General features: G+C 44.7%; 2 protein-coding genes across 7 annotated transcripts in view; one reads left to right on the forward strand and one right to left on the reverse strand.

Annotated features, from left to right (window-relative positions):
• On the forward strand, positions 1 to 5739 carry dync2i2 (dynein 2 intermediate chain 2). The gene is made up of 10 exons (XM_067573618.1): positions 1 to 257; positions 532 to 845; positions 1935 to 2195; positions 2291 to 2400; positions 2503 to 2660; positions 2901 to 3010; positions 3169 to 3342; positions 4346 to 4578; positions 4681 to 4838; positions 5121 to 5739. Exons 2-10 carry the CDS (start codon positions 768 to 770, stop codon positions 5357 to 5359), a joined length of 1521 nt encoding a protein of 506 aa, XP_067429719.1. The 5' UTR covers positions 1 to 257; positions 532 to 767; the 3' UTR covers positions 5360 to 5739.
• The window catches only part of sptan1 (spectrin alpha, non-erythrocytic 1), a 24452-nt gene continuing 16477 nt past the window's right edge, over positions 5469 to 13443 (reverse strand). For 3 of the 6 annotated variants that reach the window (XM_067573616.1, XM_067573614.1, XM_067573613.1), the window contains 17 exons: positions 13224 to 13432; positions 12977 to 13097; positions 12193 to 12314; positions 11958 to 12090; positions 11750 to 11848; positions 11469 to 11628; positions 11101 to 11177; positions 10799 to 11008; positions 10342 to 10638; positions 10110 to 10222; positions 8531 to 8548; positions 7132 to 7186; positions 6844 to 7040; positions 6701 to 6754; positions 6475 to 6621; positions 5999 to 6146; positions 5469 to 5912 (listed from right to left, as the gene is read on the reverse strand). In XM_067573616.1, coding sequence (XP_067429717.1) covers positions 5787 to 5912; positions 5999 to 6146; positions 6475 to 6621; positions 6701 to 6754; positions 6844 to 7040; positions 7132 to 7186; positions 8531 to 8548; positions 10110 to 10222; positions 10342 to 10638; positions 10799 to 11008; positions 11101 to 11177; positions 11469 to 11628; positions 11750 to 11848; positions 11958 to 12090; positions 12193 to 12314; positions 12977 to 13097; positions 13224 to 13432 — 2286 coding nt within the window. In that variant the 3' untranslated portion in view covers positions 5469 to 5786. Of the gene's footprint in view, positions 5913 to 5998; positions 6147 to 6474; positions 6622 to 6700; positions 6755 to 6843; positions 7041 to 7131; positions 7187 to 8203; positions 8267 to 8530; positions 8549 to 10109; positions 10223 to 10341; positions 10639 to 10798; positions 11009 to 11100; positions 11178 to 11468; positions 11629 to 11749; positions 11849 to 11957; positions 12091 to 12192; positions 12315 to 12976; positions 13098 to 13223; positions 13433 to 13443 lie in introns of all 6 variants that reach the window. The other 3 variants (XM_067573612.1, XM_067573611.1, XM_067573617.1) reach the window with 2 other exon arrangements.

Here is a 13443-nt window from a genome sequence, read left to right on the forward strand (position 1 = left end):
CCATCCCGACCAGGCCTTTCCTGCTTTTACATTGTGTTTGAGAGACAATCCTGGATGTAATAAGATCTTATAATACATCCACAGAGACAGTAGAGAAAATTCAAAAATAGTGTCAGCAGAGAACAGCTCAACTACAGCAAACACACTACCGCAGTAACCACCATTTGACCTCTGCGCTCTGGCAAGGACTAAAAAAACGGAGAACAATGACAGAATAATACTTTAATGTTTGAGAAAACTGACTAGAATAAAACGTGGTAAATATCCCAATAATTCTAGAGACATACAGAGCATAGGGCATTTAGGACGGTTTAAACGCCAGTTTGTGCATGTTAGAGTTTAATACTGAGGAGAGACGGACGGGCCTCTACAGGAAGTACAGATGCGTCCATCATATACAGTATGGCAGCATATTAGCTACAACTTGAACATATGGGGGAGACAGATATTTATGTGTTATTAACTTTAAATAGTTGTTTCATATAAACACTGTACAGCAGCGGCTTCACATTAAAACACTATTTTTTTTAGAGAGCTAGGATTTCAAACCTGGAATAAAGCGGAAACGGAAGTAAACGCGGGATTTCTCTCTTGTTTCTGGGTATCCTCTCTCCGTAACCAAGGTAACGTCCGCTTTGTAGAAAATGGCTCCTGCAGTGAAAAACAGCTAACATCACAAAAACATACCAAAAGCCATTGTCTCAGTTAGTTTCGCTGGATAATATTAACCTTTCTCCCTTTTGCCCGAGTAAACCAGACTCATTAGCATGTTTACTGACGAAGCTCTGGACTCAGTCAGTGTTCCCTCACTGTGGAGGAAGTCTCAGCAGTCCACGCAGGAGTCGGTATGTATGAGCAACACTCCCAAAGTGCTATGTTAACGTGACTGACAATATACTTGTTGCTATAGCTACCGAATATTTCATACAGTTCAGAAACAACATTGTCCTATGGTAATGTTAGTTAGCCAGCCGAAAGAAGCTAACATTTGTTTACACGCTGTTACATTCAGGTGTTCCTCGGAAGTGTAAATTAGCTAACCACAGGAGATGTGCTCAGAGATGGAGCTAACGTTATTGTATCGTGGGATGTATTAAAGGACAGGTTCACATTTTTTCAAGTGGGTCTTAAAACAACAGTCAGGTGTCCATATGAACAATGAAAGATGTTTTCCTCACTGTAATGATTCCTCCTGTTCATACTGACTATTAAAAATCCCCTTCAAATGTGTTTTCAGTGTAAGTGATGGAGGCCAAAATCCACAGTGTGTCCTCATTTAAAAGTTGATGTGAAGCTTTTATGAGGCTTCATCAGTCTGAGTTAATCACATCAAGTGGATATCTGACACATTTACAGTCTTTTTAGCATCACATTCCCTCTTTGGGTTTCTTCAGACAGTGTTTCCCTGTTGAGCTGTGGTGGAAGTATAGTAACAAAAAGAGGAACTTTGGCACTAAAAAGACTGTAACATTGAAAGATATCTACTTGATTTGACTCATTTGGACGCTGAAGCTTCATATTAGCTTCAGATAAACTTTTGAATACATTTTTGCACAGGAGGAGGACTGTGGACTTTGTCCTCCATCACATCACTCTCATGATCAGTATGAACAGGAGGAATGATTACAACATGAAAAACATGTTTCCATGTTAATACGAGCACCTGACTTTTGTTTTAAGACAAACTTGAAAAATACCAAGTAGCTTTACACTGCAAGAGAACAACCTGTAGCTTGCTAAAGAATGACAAAATAATTTGTGTCAGCTTGAAAACCAGTACAAGGTAAACGGGCATTAATTGTTACAAAGTCATCTGTTAGCTTCTAAACTAACTGCTTTGACAGAAAACAAAAAGCTACCAAACACTGTTGCTGCGTCTTGTTTTTTAAGACTTGAATATAATACATGTGGGATGCAACTTATTTGTATTTCAGAGAGGCTGTCAGACCAGGGCGGTTCACAGCACTGAGGCAGAGGTCCAGACTGTGTCCACCACCAGCAGCTGTACTCAGACGGAACCACAGGACCAGGCCACAGAGCAGCTCCTCCAACAACACCACAATGAGCCAGAACCACCCGGCCTCAAGGACTTCCTGCAGCGGGTTGAGGACGCTGTCATCAGAGAGTTGGTGAGAAATGCCAGGAGTCATGCCTTCGACTGGTTCCAGGTGAACTGGGAGGATCATAGTCAACTGGTAAGCAGGATCAACAAATTAAACATACTGTAAGAAGTGGAGGTGTTTGTCTGTTATATATTATATAATGTTAGACTGCTCTGATATGTTTGCAGGTTTCATGCCTCCATCGCCTTCAACATCCCAGCGCACAAGAGAGAGATCTTCATGTAACCAGCGTGTCCTGGAGTTGTACAGGTTCAGTTATCGCCTGCGCTTATGGTCGGTATGTTGGTGGCTCACTTCGCTGTTTGAGTAGCTTTCCTGTAGTCATTATGCACTTGGTGTAGTTCACACGAGATAAAAACCGTGTGTTTTCACTCAACAGCATAGATGACGGTGACTGGAGCACTGAGAAGTCGTATGTTTGCACGTGGAACCTGGACCGTCGAGGCCTGAACCCCAAACAAGCTGATCTGGTCATAGATGTTCCCACCGCAGTCACCGCTCTGTGCTGTCACCCCAAACAGCCCGCCCTCATCACAGGTACGCCACCGGTCTGCGGCCTCACGTCACGGAGCTGATAACAGCCTGTTTCTGGATGCTTTCAATGTATTTACATTGAGATTTATATATATTATGGATGGTGCATTTGGTGGGAATGGATTTGATCTTGCTTGTTATCTGCTGTTGGACTTGCTGTGATTGAATTGTTCATCACATTTGTTTAAATACCACATCGTGTGTGTGTGTGTGTGTGTGTGTGTGTGTGTGCTGTGGCTGCAGGGGGTCTGTACAGTGGAGAGGTGGTGCTCTGGGATACTAGTCGGACTCAGGACCCTGTGCTGGCCCAGACTGGGATGTCTGCAGACAGCCACAGAGAGCCTGTTTATCAGGTGAGTGCACACAATCTGCCAGTCCATCTTTCCACTGATGCTCTATTATCCAATCAGCATGCTCCACTACTGTTATTGCAATCGGTAGAACTGCAATGATTAGTCAATTAATTGATTAGTGTGTGTGTGTGTGTGTGTGTGTGTGTGTGTGTGTGTAGGTTGCCTGGGTGCCCCTGCAGAAGAGAGGAGAGTTTGGGGTGCTGAGTGCCAGCTCAGGGGGAAGGGTGCTGCTGTGGACGGTGGACTCGGACCAGGGCAGGCTTGTCCTGAATGCAGCCTACGCTTTGGTGCGACAGCAGGTTCCACACAGCAGCAGCAGCAGCAGCTACAAGGTGAGGCTCAGGATGACAGAATGCTGACACATTGTGGAATTCATCCAGTGTCAGTGTAGAAGGATGAAGCTTATAATATCTACAGAACTCTCCAGGGAGTGATCGGGATCAGTCAGTGCTTCACTAATCCACATAGTTTACTGAAATGAAGCTTCAAGGAACAAAAGGCCAGTAAATTAGGCAGAGTATGATGGCACAGTTTCAGAGACGGTAATATACTGGATGCTAGCAGCATGGAGATGTCGCTCTGTCCTTTGATCCAGACTGAAATATCTAAACAATGAATGGATTGTCATGAAATATTGTAAACCAGAGCTGCAATGATTAGTCGATCCACAGAAAATTAATCACCAACTATTTTGATAACTGATGAAACGTTTTGAGCGATTTTCTTTTTAAAGAAATAAATGACAAAATTCTCTGATTCCAGCTTGTTAAATGTGAATATTTTCTGGTCTCTTTAGTCCTCTGACACTAAACTGAATATCTTTGGGTTGTGGATTGTTGGTCATCTTGGGTTTTGGGAAAGAGTGACCAACATGTTTCATCATTTTATGGACAAAACAACTAATCGATTAATCAAGCAAATAATCTACAGATTTATGCAGAATGAAAATAAATGTTAGTTGCAGCATCAGTGTAGACATTCAGGTGTGGTTCTTCCTGACAGTTGTATATTCACTGTCTTTATTACGGCTACTTCACACCTGTGTGTTCAGTTGGATGGAGGGTCATTCTGCTCGTACACACAGGTCACTTACTGTTGCAGTGAACAGTGAGGGAATAAAGATGGTTGTTCTTTGATAAATGCATCCTGAAAATCTGATAGCGCCTGAAGAGTTGACATTTTACACAACAAAGCACAGATGTGATTGATTGAAGATTAAGTATGTAAACCCCAAAAAACCCAAACAAGTATATTTTCTATAATCTTCAAATGGTTCCTAAACTGTGTGTTGACTGGAGGTAAAAAGTGACACTTGTAGGTTTGTGTTGCTTGTAGGCTCGAGGCAGCAGCACCGTGGGTGTCACTTCTCTGGCTCTGTCTCCCTGGGACTCTGACACCTTCCTGGTGGGCTCTGAGGGCGGCCTGCTGCTCAGATGCTCCTTCTCCTCCCAAACGCCAGCCACAGTGTCCTCTGAAGGCCAGAGTGTGACACTGAGAGCCCCGGCAGTCTTCTCATTCAGACCTCTCAGCGGCCCGGTCCACTCCATACACTGCTCACCTTTCCACAGGTGAAGACTCAGCCCACTGTGACCAAACATGTGATCAATCCAGATGTGATCAGCAGCTATGTGAGGTGTGATGACTCAGCACTGATGTTGTTCTGTTTACAGGAACCTGTTTGTGAGTGCAGGGACTGACGGCGTGGCCCACCTCCACTCTCTGCTGCAGGCCAACCCGCTGCTGTCTCTCAGGGTCTCAGACTCCTACATCTTCCAGGTGCAGTGGTCTCCAACCAGACCGCTGCTTTTTGCTGCAGCCACTGGACAAGGTACAGCATCAAAACTGGATTTACACATGTCCCAAATCAGATTCTGATCAGGAGGTAGATCTGGGCCCCATTTCTCAAGACCATCTTAAAGCTAAGATGATCTTAATGCCATTCTATTGTAAGCAGATCAGAGCTTAGATCAGTCTTGATTTTGGGAAAAGGGTCACTAAATTGCAGTTGGGTCAGGACGTCCATGTGTCCATCACTCACAGCATTTCCAACATCTCGTGTAAATAGAGCAGCACTTGTGGGCGTCAGACAGATGTTTGTCTCTCTCTTTAGGTGAGGTGCAGATATTCGACCTAGGCCACAGGTCCCTGAGGCCAGCAGCCACCATTGACCAGGGAGGGGCCGGCCAGGCTGCAACGTGTTTGTCCTTCAACTGTCAGAACCCTCATCTGCTGGCAGTGGGGAGAACAGATGGGACAGTTGGCATCTGGCAGCTGAGCACCTATTTGACGGAGCAGAGCCCCAGAGAGAGCAGCCAGCTGGAGCAGATAGCCAATCAAGTGGCAGAATGAGACATATTACCATGGACTACAGTATTGGACTGTTTTGTAAAAAAAAAAAAAAAAAAATCTTATGGATTGTTTTATATTTATTGTGGAAGTGAAATAAAAACAGTAGAGGTTTCCAGTTCTAACCAGTAGCGTTTATTAAAGCACACTGCAGTTGTTAAGGTGTTCCAACATTATTGTTACTATTAGGTTCTTAAATTCATCGAAAGCACAAGCTAAAACAGCTAAAACAATCACATTCAAATGCAGACAGATCCACTATGCTATCATGAGAAGCACACAGAGTTAAGGGTAGAGCAAGATAAATAGTACAGATAGTTGTTATTAGTGAGTATTCCCAGTGTCACAGTCATGCAGTTTCAGCCGTGTGTTCGTGTTAAAGTGTGTGTGGGGAAAAACGCATCCCGATTGGTCACTGGTGGGCGAGGGATCAGTTGACGAAGAGCGAGCGGGTGAATTCGACAAAGTCGAAAGCTGATGGCAGCTCGCGGCCCTTGCTGTCGAGGTAGGGCTTCATGTGTGAGAGGCAGTAGTCCGCCTGCTCCTTGGTCAGGTTCTGAAAGAAAGAAGGTAAGAGTTAGACCTACATGCAGATTTCACACTGAAACACAAACCAGACAGTGAGCAGGGAACACATCGGACCTGATAGAGCTCTTCTTTAGTCACGTAGGGTTTGTTCTCGGTGCTGAGAGCTCTGAAGGCGCTCTCTATCTCCTCGCTGGACTTGACGTTCTCTGTCTCGCGGCTGATCATGAACGCCATGTACTCCTGCAACGACACGTTGCCATCCCTGCAAAGATTCCTCACAGTTAGTCAGCTGTTCAAATTTACACATTATCAGTGTGTTAATATGCACTCAAGTAAGCAGGTTGCAGTCAGCTTTCTCCAGTAAGGTGATGTCTTAAATGTCATCTTAACAAAACATCTGATTTCACCAGATAGACTTCTCCTGCATTTCTCCCGGTTACCAGGTTTGTAATATACGCCTGTGCTGAATAACTCTGCGTTATCTGGTTACTACAGTGCATGTTAGCCGTGTTGTCCGTTTCTTGGAGTAAACTGGCTACTTTAACGCATGTAAACACACTCAGTGTAATGTCTTAAACTATGTGACAAACCTGTTGGGATCCACAGTGTCGAGTATGGATTCAAATTCAGGATCGGGTTCGCCTTCTTCCACCATGGGCAGGTCGTAACCCAGCGAGCGCAGACACGACTTGAACTCCTGGTGGTTCAGACGACCAGACTTCTCCTTGTCGAAGTGCCTGCAAATAAACAGTCGTAGATGAGGATGTGATGGGACACACAAACATCTCAAGCTGAAGTCTGGTGAAAACCGCTTACTTGAACATCATGCTGAACTCCTTCAGAGCCTCCTCTGTCACTCCAGTGGTGTTCCTGAGAGAGGAAGAGGGACAAACATGAGATTAAAGTGTTCCAGACCAACTCTGCCAACATCACGTAACTATTAGTGTGTTGGTGTGTACCTGGCCTGTATCTGTTGCTCCAAGTTGTGCTGCATCCTCATTCCCAGCTGGTCCAGTTGGTCCCATTGCTGGGCCAGGCCCACTGTACTGTGCTCTGTGTACTTGTTATCTAAGATCAATGCTTCCTCCATAGCTGCACCCAAGTCTTCAATCTTCTTCAGCTGGCTGCGCATGGCCCGGATCTCCTGGTGCTTACGCTACACACACACACACACATTTTTGATTTGCTTGTGCTACGTTCGAGTCCAGACGCTCACCTCTAGCAGCAGTGTTAACATTCATATTTACCTTGGTGGCCTCCAACTGGGACTCCAGTGTGCCAGACTCTTCCACCATACATGACCTGACGCCAACAGAAACTGCTGTTAGAAAGGAAGCAGCACAGTCTGGAAAACCACTACACTCACTCACACTCACATACACACACTGGTATTAGGAATACTTACATTCTCTACAACATCCAGTGTTTCCAGTGACACCTGTATTAACTACGGTTAGCTCTTGTATAGTGTAGAGCTGCTGCGGTTACTGCATTACTGTGTTAACGCTATCATATCATATCAGTCAAGCTGATCACCGCTGAGTGAGCGGCTCAAGTGATTACAGGACATTAGTTATTCTCTCAGGCTTGACATAAAGAATGATGTGTTGAAGGAGGTTTAAATGTTTTTTTAATGGCGGTTACTGCAACGGTATGAATGGCTTTGCTAATAATTTGTGTGATAAGGAAGAAATCAATACCGCGGCAGCTCTAGTATAGTGTTTGGAAGTGTGAAATTAATTGGTTCTTGGGTGTATCATTTGGCATGTGAATATAGTAACTAAATTATCTTCATTTGACAGTGATGCAGTCTTAACTGCCACAGAGTGGAACTGCATTCATGCCAGAAATCTACTGGTAACCCAAACCATGCAAGGTTAGGGCTACTGCACACAGGACTGGAAACTGCAGCAGAGCATTGGTACATGTACATGAGTCAGAAGATGCATGGCGAGTGCACCCTGAAGTCACTGCACACATGCAGGAAAATGCACTAAAAGCTGCATAAAAAATACTACTTCTCTCTGTGTGTCTGTGTACAAGAGAAGCCAATAAGTTGCGGTTTCCATCCCTGCAGTACGCTCAGTAAACAAGGTGACAAATAGCCAGTCCACTGGCTGAAAGGGTGCTGACTGAAGCCTGGTGGGTGGGTTGTGTTGGAGGACTGAGTGGAGGTTAGTACAGCAGGATGGTACTGAGCACACCAGAGCTCCACATGGTGTCTTTAGACTACAGTGCATGAGATCACACAGCCCTGAGGGCACTGCATGGGTCAGGAAAAAACAAAAGAAACCAGAACGAGGCTTGAGAGAGGTTGACCTTCCAGACAGATCATCAGCAACTTGGTACTGATAGACACAGATAACCCGTCGATAGGCTATGCTATTCAAAGAGAGGGTGGGGGGGAGGAGGGAGGACCAGAGATTAAACAGCAGACAAAAAAATGGAGGGAAAACAGGGAATAACATCATCTACATCAAGGGAGAATAGTCAACACATGGTTTTAACTGGTCCTACAAAGCTTGATCATTTAAAAACACCCACCTGTGAGATCACACATCTGTTTTCATCATCATAACCTGCACACTTTTCACAAGCACACACATTTGATCATACACTCATGTAAAGAGAAAAAGTGATATTAACCCATCCAGCAGATATGTCCTGATTAGAGTAATCCCAAGCATCAGCGAGGAAGCAGTCGAGAGGAGAAAGGGGAGGGACAGAGAGAGAGAAAACAACATGTTAACAACATGAGGCAACGACACAGTGCTCACTGCAAACAACACAACAACAAGCTGAAACCCTGGTGTGGAACGAGCTGTGTTCTACTGTGAGAAAACACTGAGCATGCTTTGTGCTGAGCTTAAGCTGTGGTCACACCAGAAAGTCACCTTCATTCATTTTGCATTTTGAAATGTTCCGTTGAGTTTGAAGATCTGCAGCAACTGACTGCAGCAATTGCATTACTGTTCGTTTACTTCAGTGTACAACAGTTTGTGAGCATGTCTCTGACTCTCCGTCCCTTCATCTCTAGTCGAGATGAAATTCAAATTTACCTGTCAAAGTTCACAGAAGTTGAACTTCAAGCAAAAAAACTTGGATTCTTCACTCTGGTAGGAAATCCACTGATTCCATTAGAATGAAATGAATTTACAGCAAAATGTTCCAGTTTGAAACGAAGCAGGTAGCTCCCTTTCTGAAAAGTGAAGCCAATGCGGAAGTGACTTAAACCTGCATTGTCTCTAATGGCCAGCAGGGGGCGACTGCACTGGTTGCAAAAATAAGTCAGATTGTATGGAAATCTATGAGAAAATGACCCTACTTCTCACTTGATTTATTACCTCAGTAAACACTTTCCTGATGAGTTTATGGTCTCAGTTGCTAGTTTCAAGTCTTCTTCAATACAGATTTTTTTTTTACTTTCGTAAATTATGGTCCTATTTAGATTAAAATAGACAATAAAGCAGGGTATGCTTTAGGGCACAGGTACCTTGTGATTGATAAGTCGCTACTAGGGCAACGTTGATAACGTAATGTAACCATGGTGTAACCCCAGATTCACACAGTATAGGCATAGCTGCTGCTATCTCAGTGTGTTTTCAGTTCATGAAAGTTAATTGCAACATTTTGGTCGCCTAAAAAGTCTTGTTCAATATTTGGTTGTATTAAAAGACCTTCTAAGGAGTCGGCTGTTCAGTTTTTTCGGTAAGTACATTTTGTTTTAAGGTTTTAGGTTTTCACTAGCGGAAATTAGCATTAGCATTAGTACTATCGCAGTTAAAGTCACATATAGTCACTTCTGGCTCCAAAAATCAAACATGGCGACGGTCAAATTACTAACTCGAGGCTTCAAAACAGCAGTTCATAAACCAATGGGTGATGTCGTGGTGACTACGTCCATGTTTTTTACAGTCTATGTGTGAAACACTGGTGTGACCAGGGCCAAGGCTTTACAGACACACAAACACTGCAGAGAGCACCGCCACACATCTGCATCAGGACTTATTCAGTGAACAGCAGTGTGCTAAAAACACAGCGTGCATGCAGCTACAGACCATTGTGCAACTTAGATGTTTTCATTTTCAAAACACAATATTCATGCTGAGCACCTGGGCTGAAATGATTGTTCTTAATGTTCAAACTGTTTGAAAGCAGAGCTGACAGACTGTAAAATCTCAACCCAGGCTTATAAAGCCTCAGCTGGAAGAACGCCATCCTCTACCTGGTCTCCTGCAGCCACTGGTGGAAAGCGTTGGCGTGCTGTGCAAACTCCTGACGCAACTTGTCGTTTTCCTCCTGCCTCCTCTGCTCCTTCTGCAGCTCCAGCTCTCGCTCCTACAGACAGACAGAACATGTTGTATGTTGGCTGGGGGCAGAAAGGTGTGTCTGGTTCACAGTTGAAAGTGAAGGAGCACACTAGCAGACTATGTATATATAATCTTGAATGTGGCGACCTTGATGATCTTCTGCAGGTTCCTCCAGGTCTCCTCCAGGGCCTCCATGGTGAACCAGGTGTAGGGGTTAGACACCACCTGGTAGCTCTTGATCTGCTGGTCCAGTTCAGCTAGCTGGTTGAAGTCTGCCTGAGCAGAGCTCAGTGAGGAGCGGAAGGCCTCGTGGGCTTCGCGCAGCGCCCTGATCTCCTCCAGAGAGTTGCACCTCACAGGGTCTGTCAGATCCTCCTCTGCGTTCTCAAACCAACTGTTGAAAGCCGACGCCTTCTTGGCGAATGTCAGGAACAAGTCCTCAACCTGGGGTGAGTGGAGAGAAGATGTGATCCTTAAAAACAGGTTCAATTTACTGAAAATGCTTTGATTCAGTTGTATGTAAGCTCATATGTTGGACTCTATCATATCAGAGTTTTAAACAAAAATACCCCATCAACACAAGACCCTCCTCAGGCCTCTTTACCTTTCTGAAGTGCTCTTGAGCCTCCAGAAGCTTCTTCTTGCGAGCGGCTGAGTTGGACAGCAGCTGGTTCCAGCGCTTCATCAAGGCAGCATGACGAGCTTCGATGGCTTTCGATTGGACGTGCTTGGCAGCCAGCAGCTGGTCTTTGAGAGCCGTGATGTTGGTGATGCCCTCCTGCTGGAAGGCCTGGAGACCGGCATCAAATGTCTCCTGCGAACAGACATAGAGAGAAAAAGACAGTCGGTGGAGAGAGTAACAGTGTACAGAGGTAATATAGAACAGTGTTTAGGAGGAGGCAGTACCTGCTTGGTGAGCAGGGTCTGCACAGAGGACAAGTCTCTGCCGTAGTCATCAGTCTTCAGGCTGTTCTCTTTCTCACCTAAACACAAAGCACATCCAGAGGTTTAGATATTTCTCAATGACCAAAGAGTTGAAAAGCCACCCTAGTAGTTTTTATTAAGCATTAATTACATCACCATTTGCTTCAAATAAAAATACAAAACCCTTACAGTATATATGTATTCTTTGGAGTGAATATATTGTAGCAGTAAGATTTTAGTCTGTGGAGGACTGAAGGTATGTATGAGGTATGTGGCATTTGTCGATGTCTTGTTTTGGACTGAGACTGCTTGTACTGAAAATGAGGACGGAAGTCTTAATGTATTCATACCGATCCAGGACTCCACCACGTCAGCCTTCCAGTTGAACTGCAGGAATGCTGAGTTTTCATCCAGCTTGGCCTTCCTCTGAGCTGCTGCCCTCTCCAGCTCAGACACTTTACCTCGCAGAGCCGACATCTTGGCACTGATGTTGTCCACGTGATGGTTGTTCTGTTGGAAGCATAAAGATCATTTCAATACTTTGATTCTGTTGACATTCTGCACAAATGGACATAAATGATTGTTTCACCGCTTTGAAAAAACATTTCTCTTCATGCTAGAGAGTTGGTACCTTCTTGATAAGCTCCTCTCCGTTAGCACACACATCGTTGACTCTGTCTCTGTGCACGGTGAAGTCGGTCTCGAATGCTTCATGCTTTTTCAGCAAGCCCTGAGGGGAAGACAGGTTTTCTTGAAACTCATCATCACTTACTACGGTCTAAAAACACTGATTTTATGTAATGGAATGTAGAGTTCTGTTGTCTGCAACGGCAAAGCACCTGCACAGCAGCCAGTGTGTCTCCATAGTCTTCGCTTCCCACTAGATTCAACTTCTCATTAATCCAAGCTTCTTCTTCTTCCACGTTCGCCACAAACTGCTGGTACTCCAGCGACTCCTCCAGTCTCTGTCCCCTGGAAGCAAACACACACATTTACACTCCTGTTTCTATCTGTGTGCTTGTGTCCTGGGCTGCACCTGTCTGGCAGACTGAGTGTGTATCACAGCAGGCTTACCTTGCTCCAGATAAGTCTTTGAGTTCCTTCCAGTGGTCGACAAACTGGGCAAGCCTCTGCTGGATCTCCTCCTGACCGATGGTGTTGTCATCAGACAGCTTCTTCCCAGTGTCCAGCACCGACTGAGAGCACACAGAACAAAGATCTGATCACTGCATATCAAAGTCAGAGTAATAAAATGCTATTGTATCGTCATTTCATTTACAGATGGGTTTGCAGGACATATATCAGTATAATCAGCATTTGTATAATCTATTTAGAGCTCTGATAGCTGCCTCAAATGAGACATGTGAAGTATTGGCGGTTCATCATTTAGGGAAATGTCCTTTCTTTCTTTCTCTGCTGTGATAAGATTGATACTGTGTGTCTGTGTCACATAACCTAGCTTAGCATAAGGACTGGAAGCAGGGGGGAAACAGCTAGCTTGGCTCTGTCAAAAGTGGAAAAATACACCCACCATCACCTTGAGGTTCACAAAGCAGGTTTAGCTTGCTGTAATTATTCCTCCTGTTCATACTGGTCAGTTAATATAAGGCTTCAGCAGTCAGAGTAAGTCAAATCAAGTGAGTATCTTCCAACAGTAAAGTCTTTTAGTACCTATTTCTCCCTGCTTCCAGTCTTTATGCTACACTAAGCTAACCACGTCCTGATTTCACACACTTCTCATCTAACTTTCAGAATGAAAGTAAATACATTTTCCAAAATGTTGAATTATTCTGTTACAATTAGACCGTCTGACACAATCTACAAAAGGCTATATATGATGAACAGATGACTCCTGTACCTGAATGGCCGGCTCATGGGCTCCCAGCTCGGCCTCCAGCCTCTTGTGTTTCTTCCTCAGATTCTGTACTCCTGTCAAATCACGTCCGTAGTCTTCCGAACTCACAAGCAATTTCTTTTCTCTGTGTGAGGTCAGAGCACAAATGTGTACTTTTAAGTGTCTTGCCATAAATAAAGACAGAGATAGATAGAAATAGACGTTCATCTCCACTATTGATTCCCTTCATGAACCGAGGGAGCTCTCTTACTTGATCCAAGACTCTTCATCATCCAGGTCCCTGAAGAACTGATGCAGGCGGTGGGACTCGTTGAGTTTAGCGCGGCGGCCGGCTGCCATGCTCTTGATCTTGGTGAAGCGGCCGTTGACGGCATCGCGCTTGTCCTTCACCTGCGAGGTGTCGAAGGCGTTGCTGGCCATCAGGCTGTCAGCCTGGCCGTTCAGATCCTTCAGACGATCCTGCAGGGAGG

Source organism: Thunnus thynnus, chromosome 19 (assembly GCF_963924715.1).
Source record: "Thunnus thynnus chromosome 19, fThuThy2.1, whole genome shotgun sequence".
NCBI classification, from domain to species: domain Eukaryota; kingdom Metazoa; phylum Chordata; class Actinopteri; order Scombriformes; family Scombridae; genus Thunnus; species Thunnus thynnus.

Bases quoted from the DNA above. Each gene is read 5' to 3' on its own strand.
- dync2i2 (XM_067573618.1), top strand. From the start codon at position 768: ATGTTTACTGACGAAGCTCTGGACTCAGTCAGTGTTCCCTCACTGTGG. The intron at 2,196-2,290 runs GTAAGCAGGATC...ATATGTTTGCAG, and splicing joins GGGAGGATCATAGTCAACTG to GTTTCATGCCTCCATCGCCT. The intron at 3,011-3,168 runs GTGAGTGCACAC...GTGTGTGTGTAG, and splicing joins ACAGAGAGCCTGTTTATCAG to GTTGCCTGGGTGCCCCTGCA.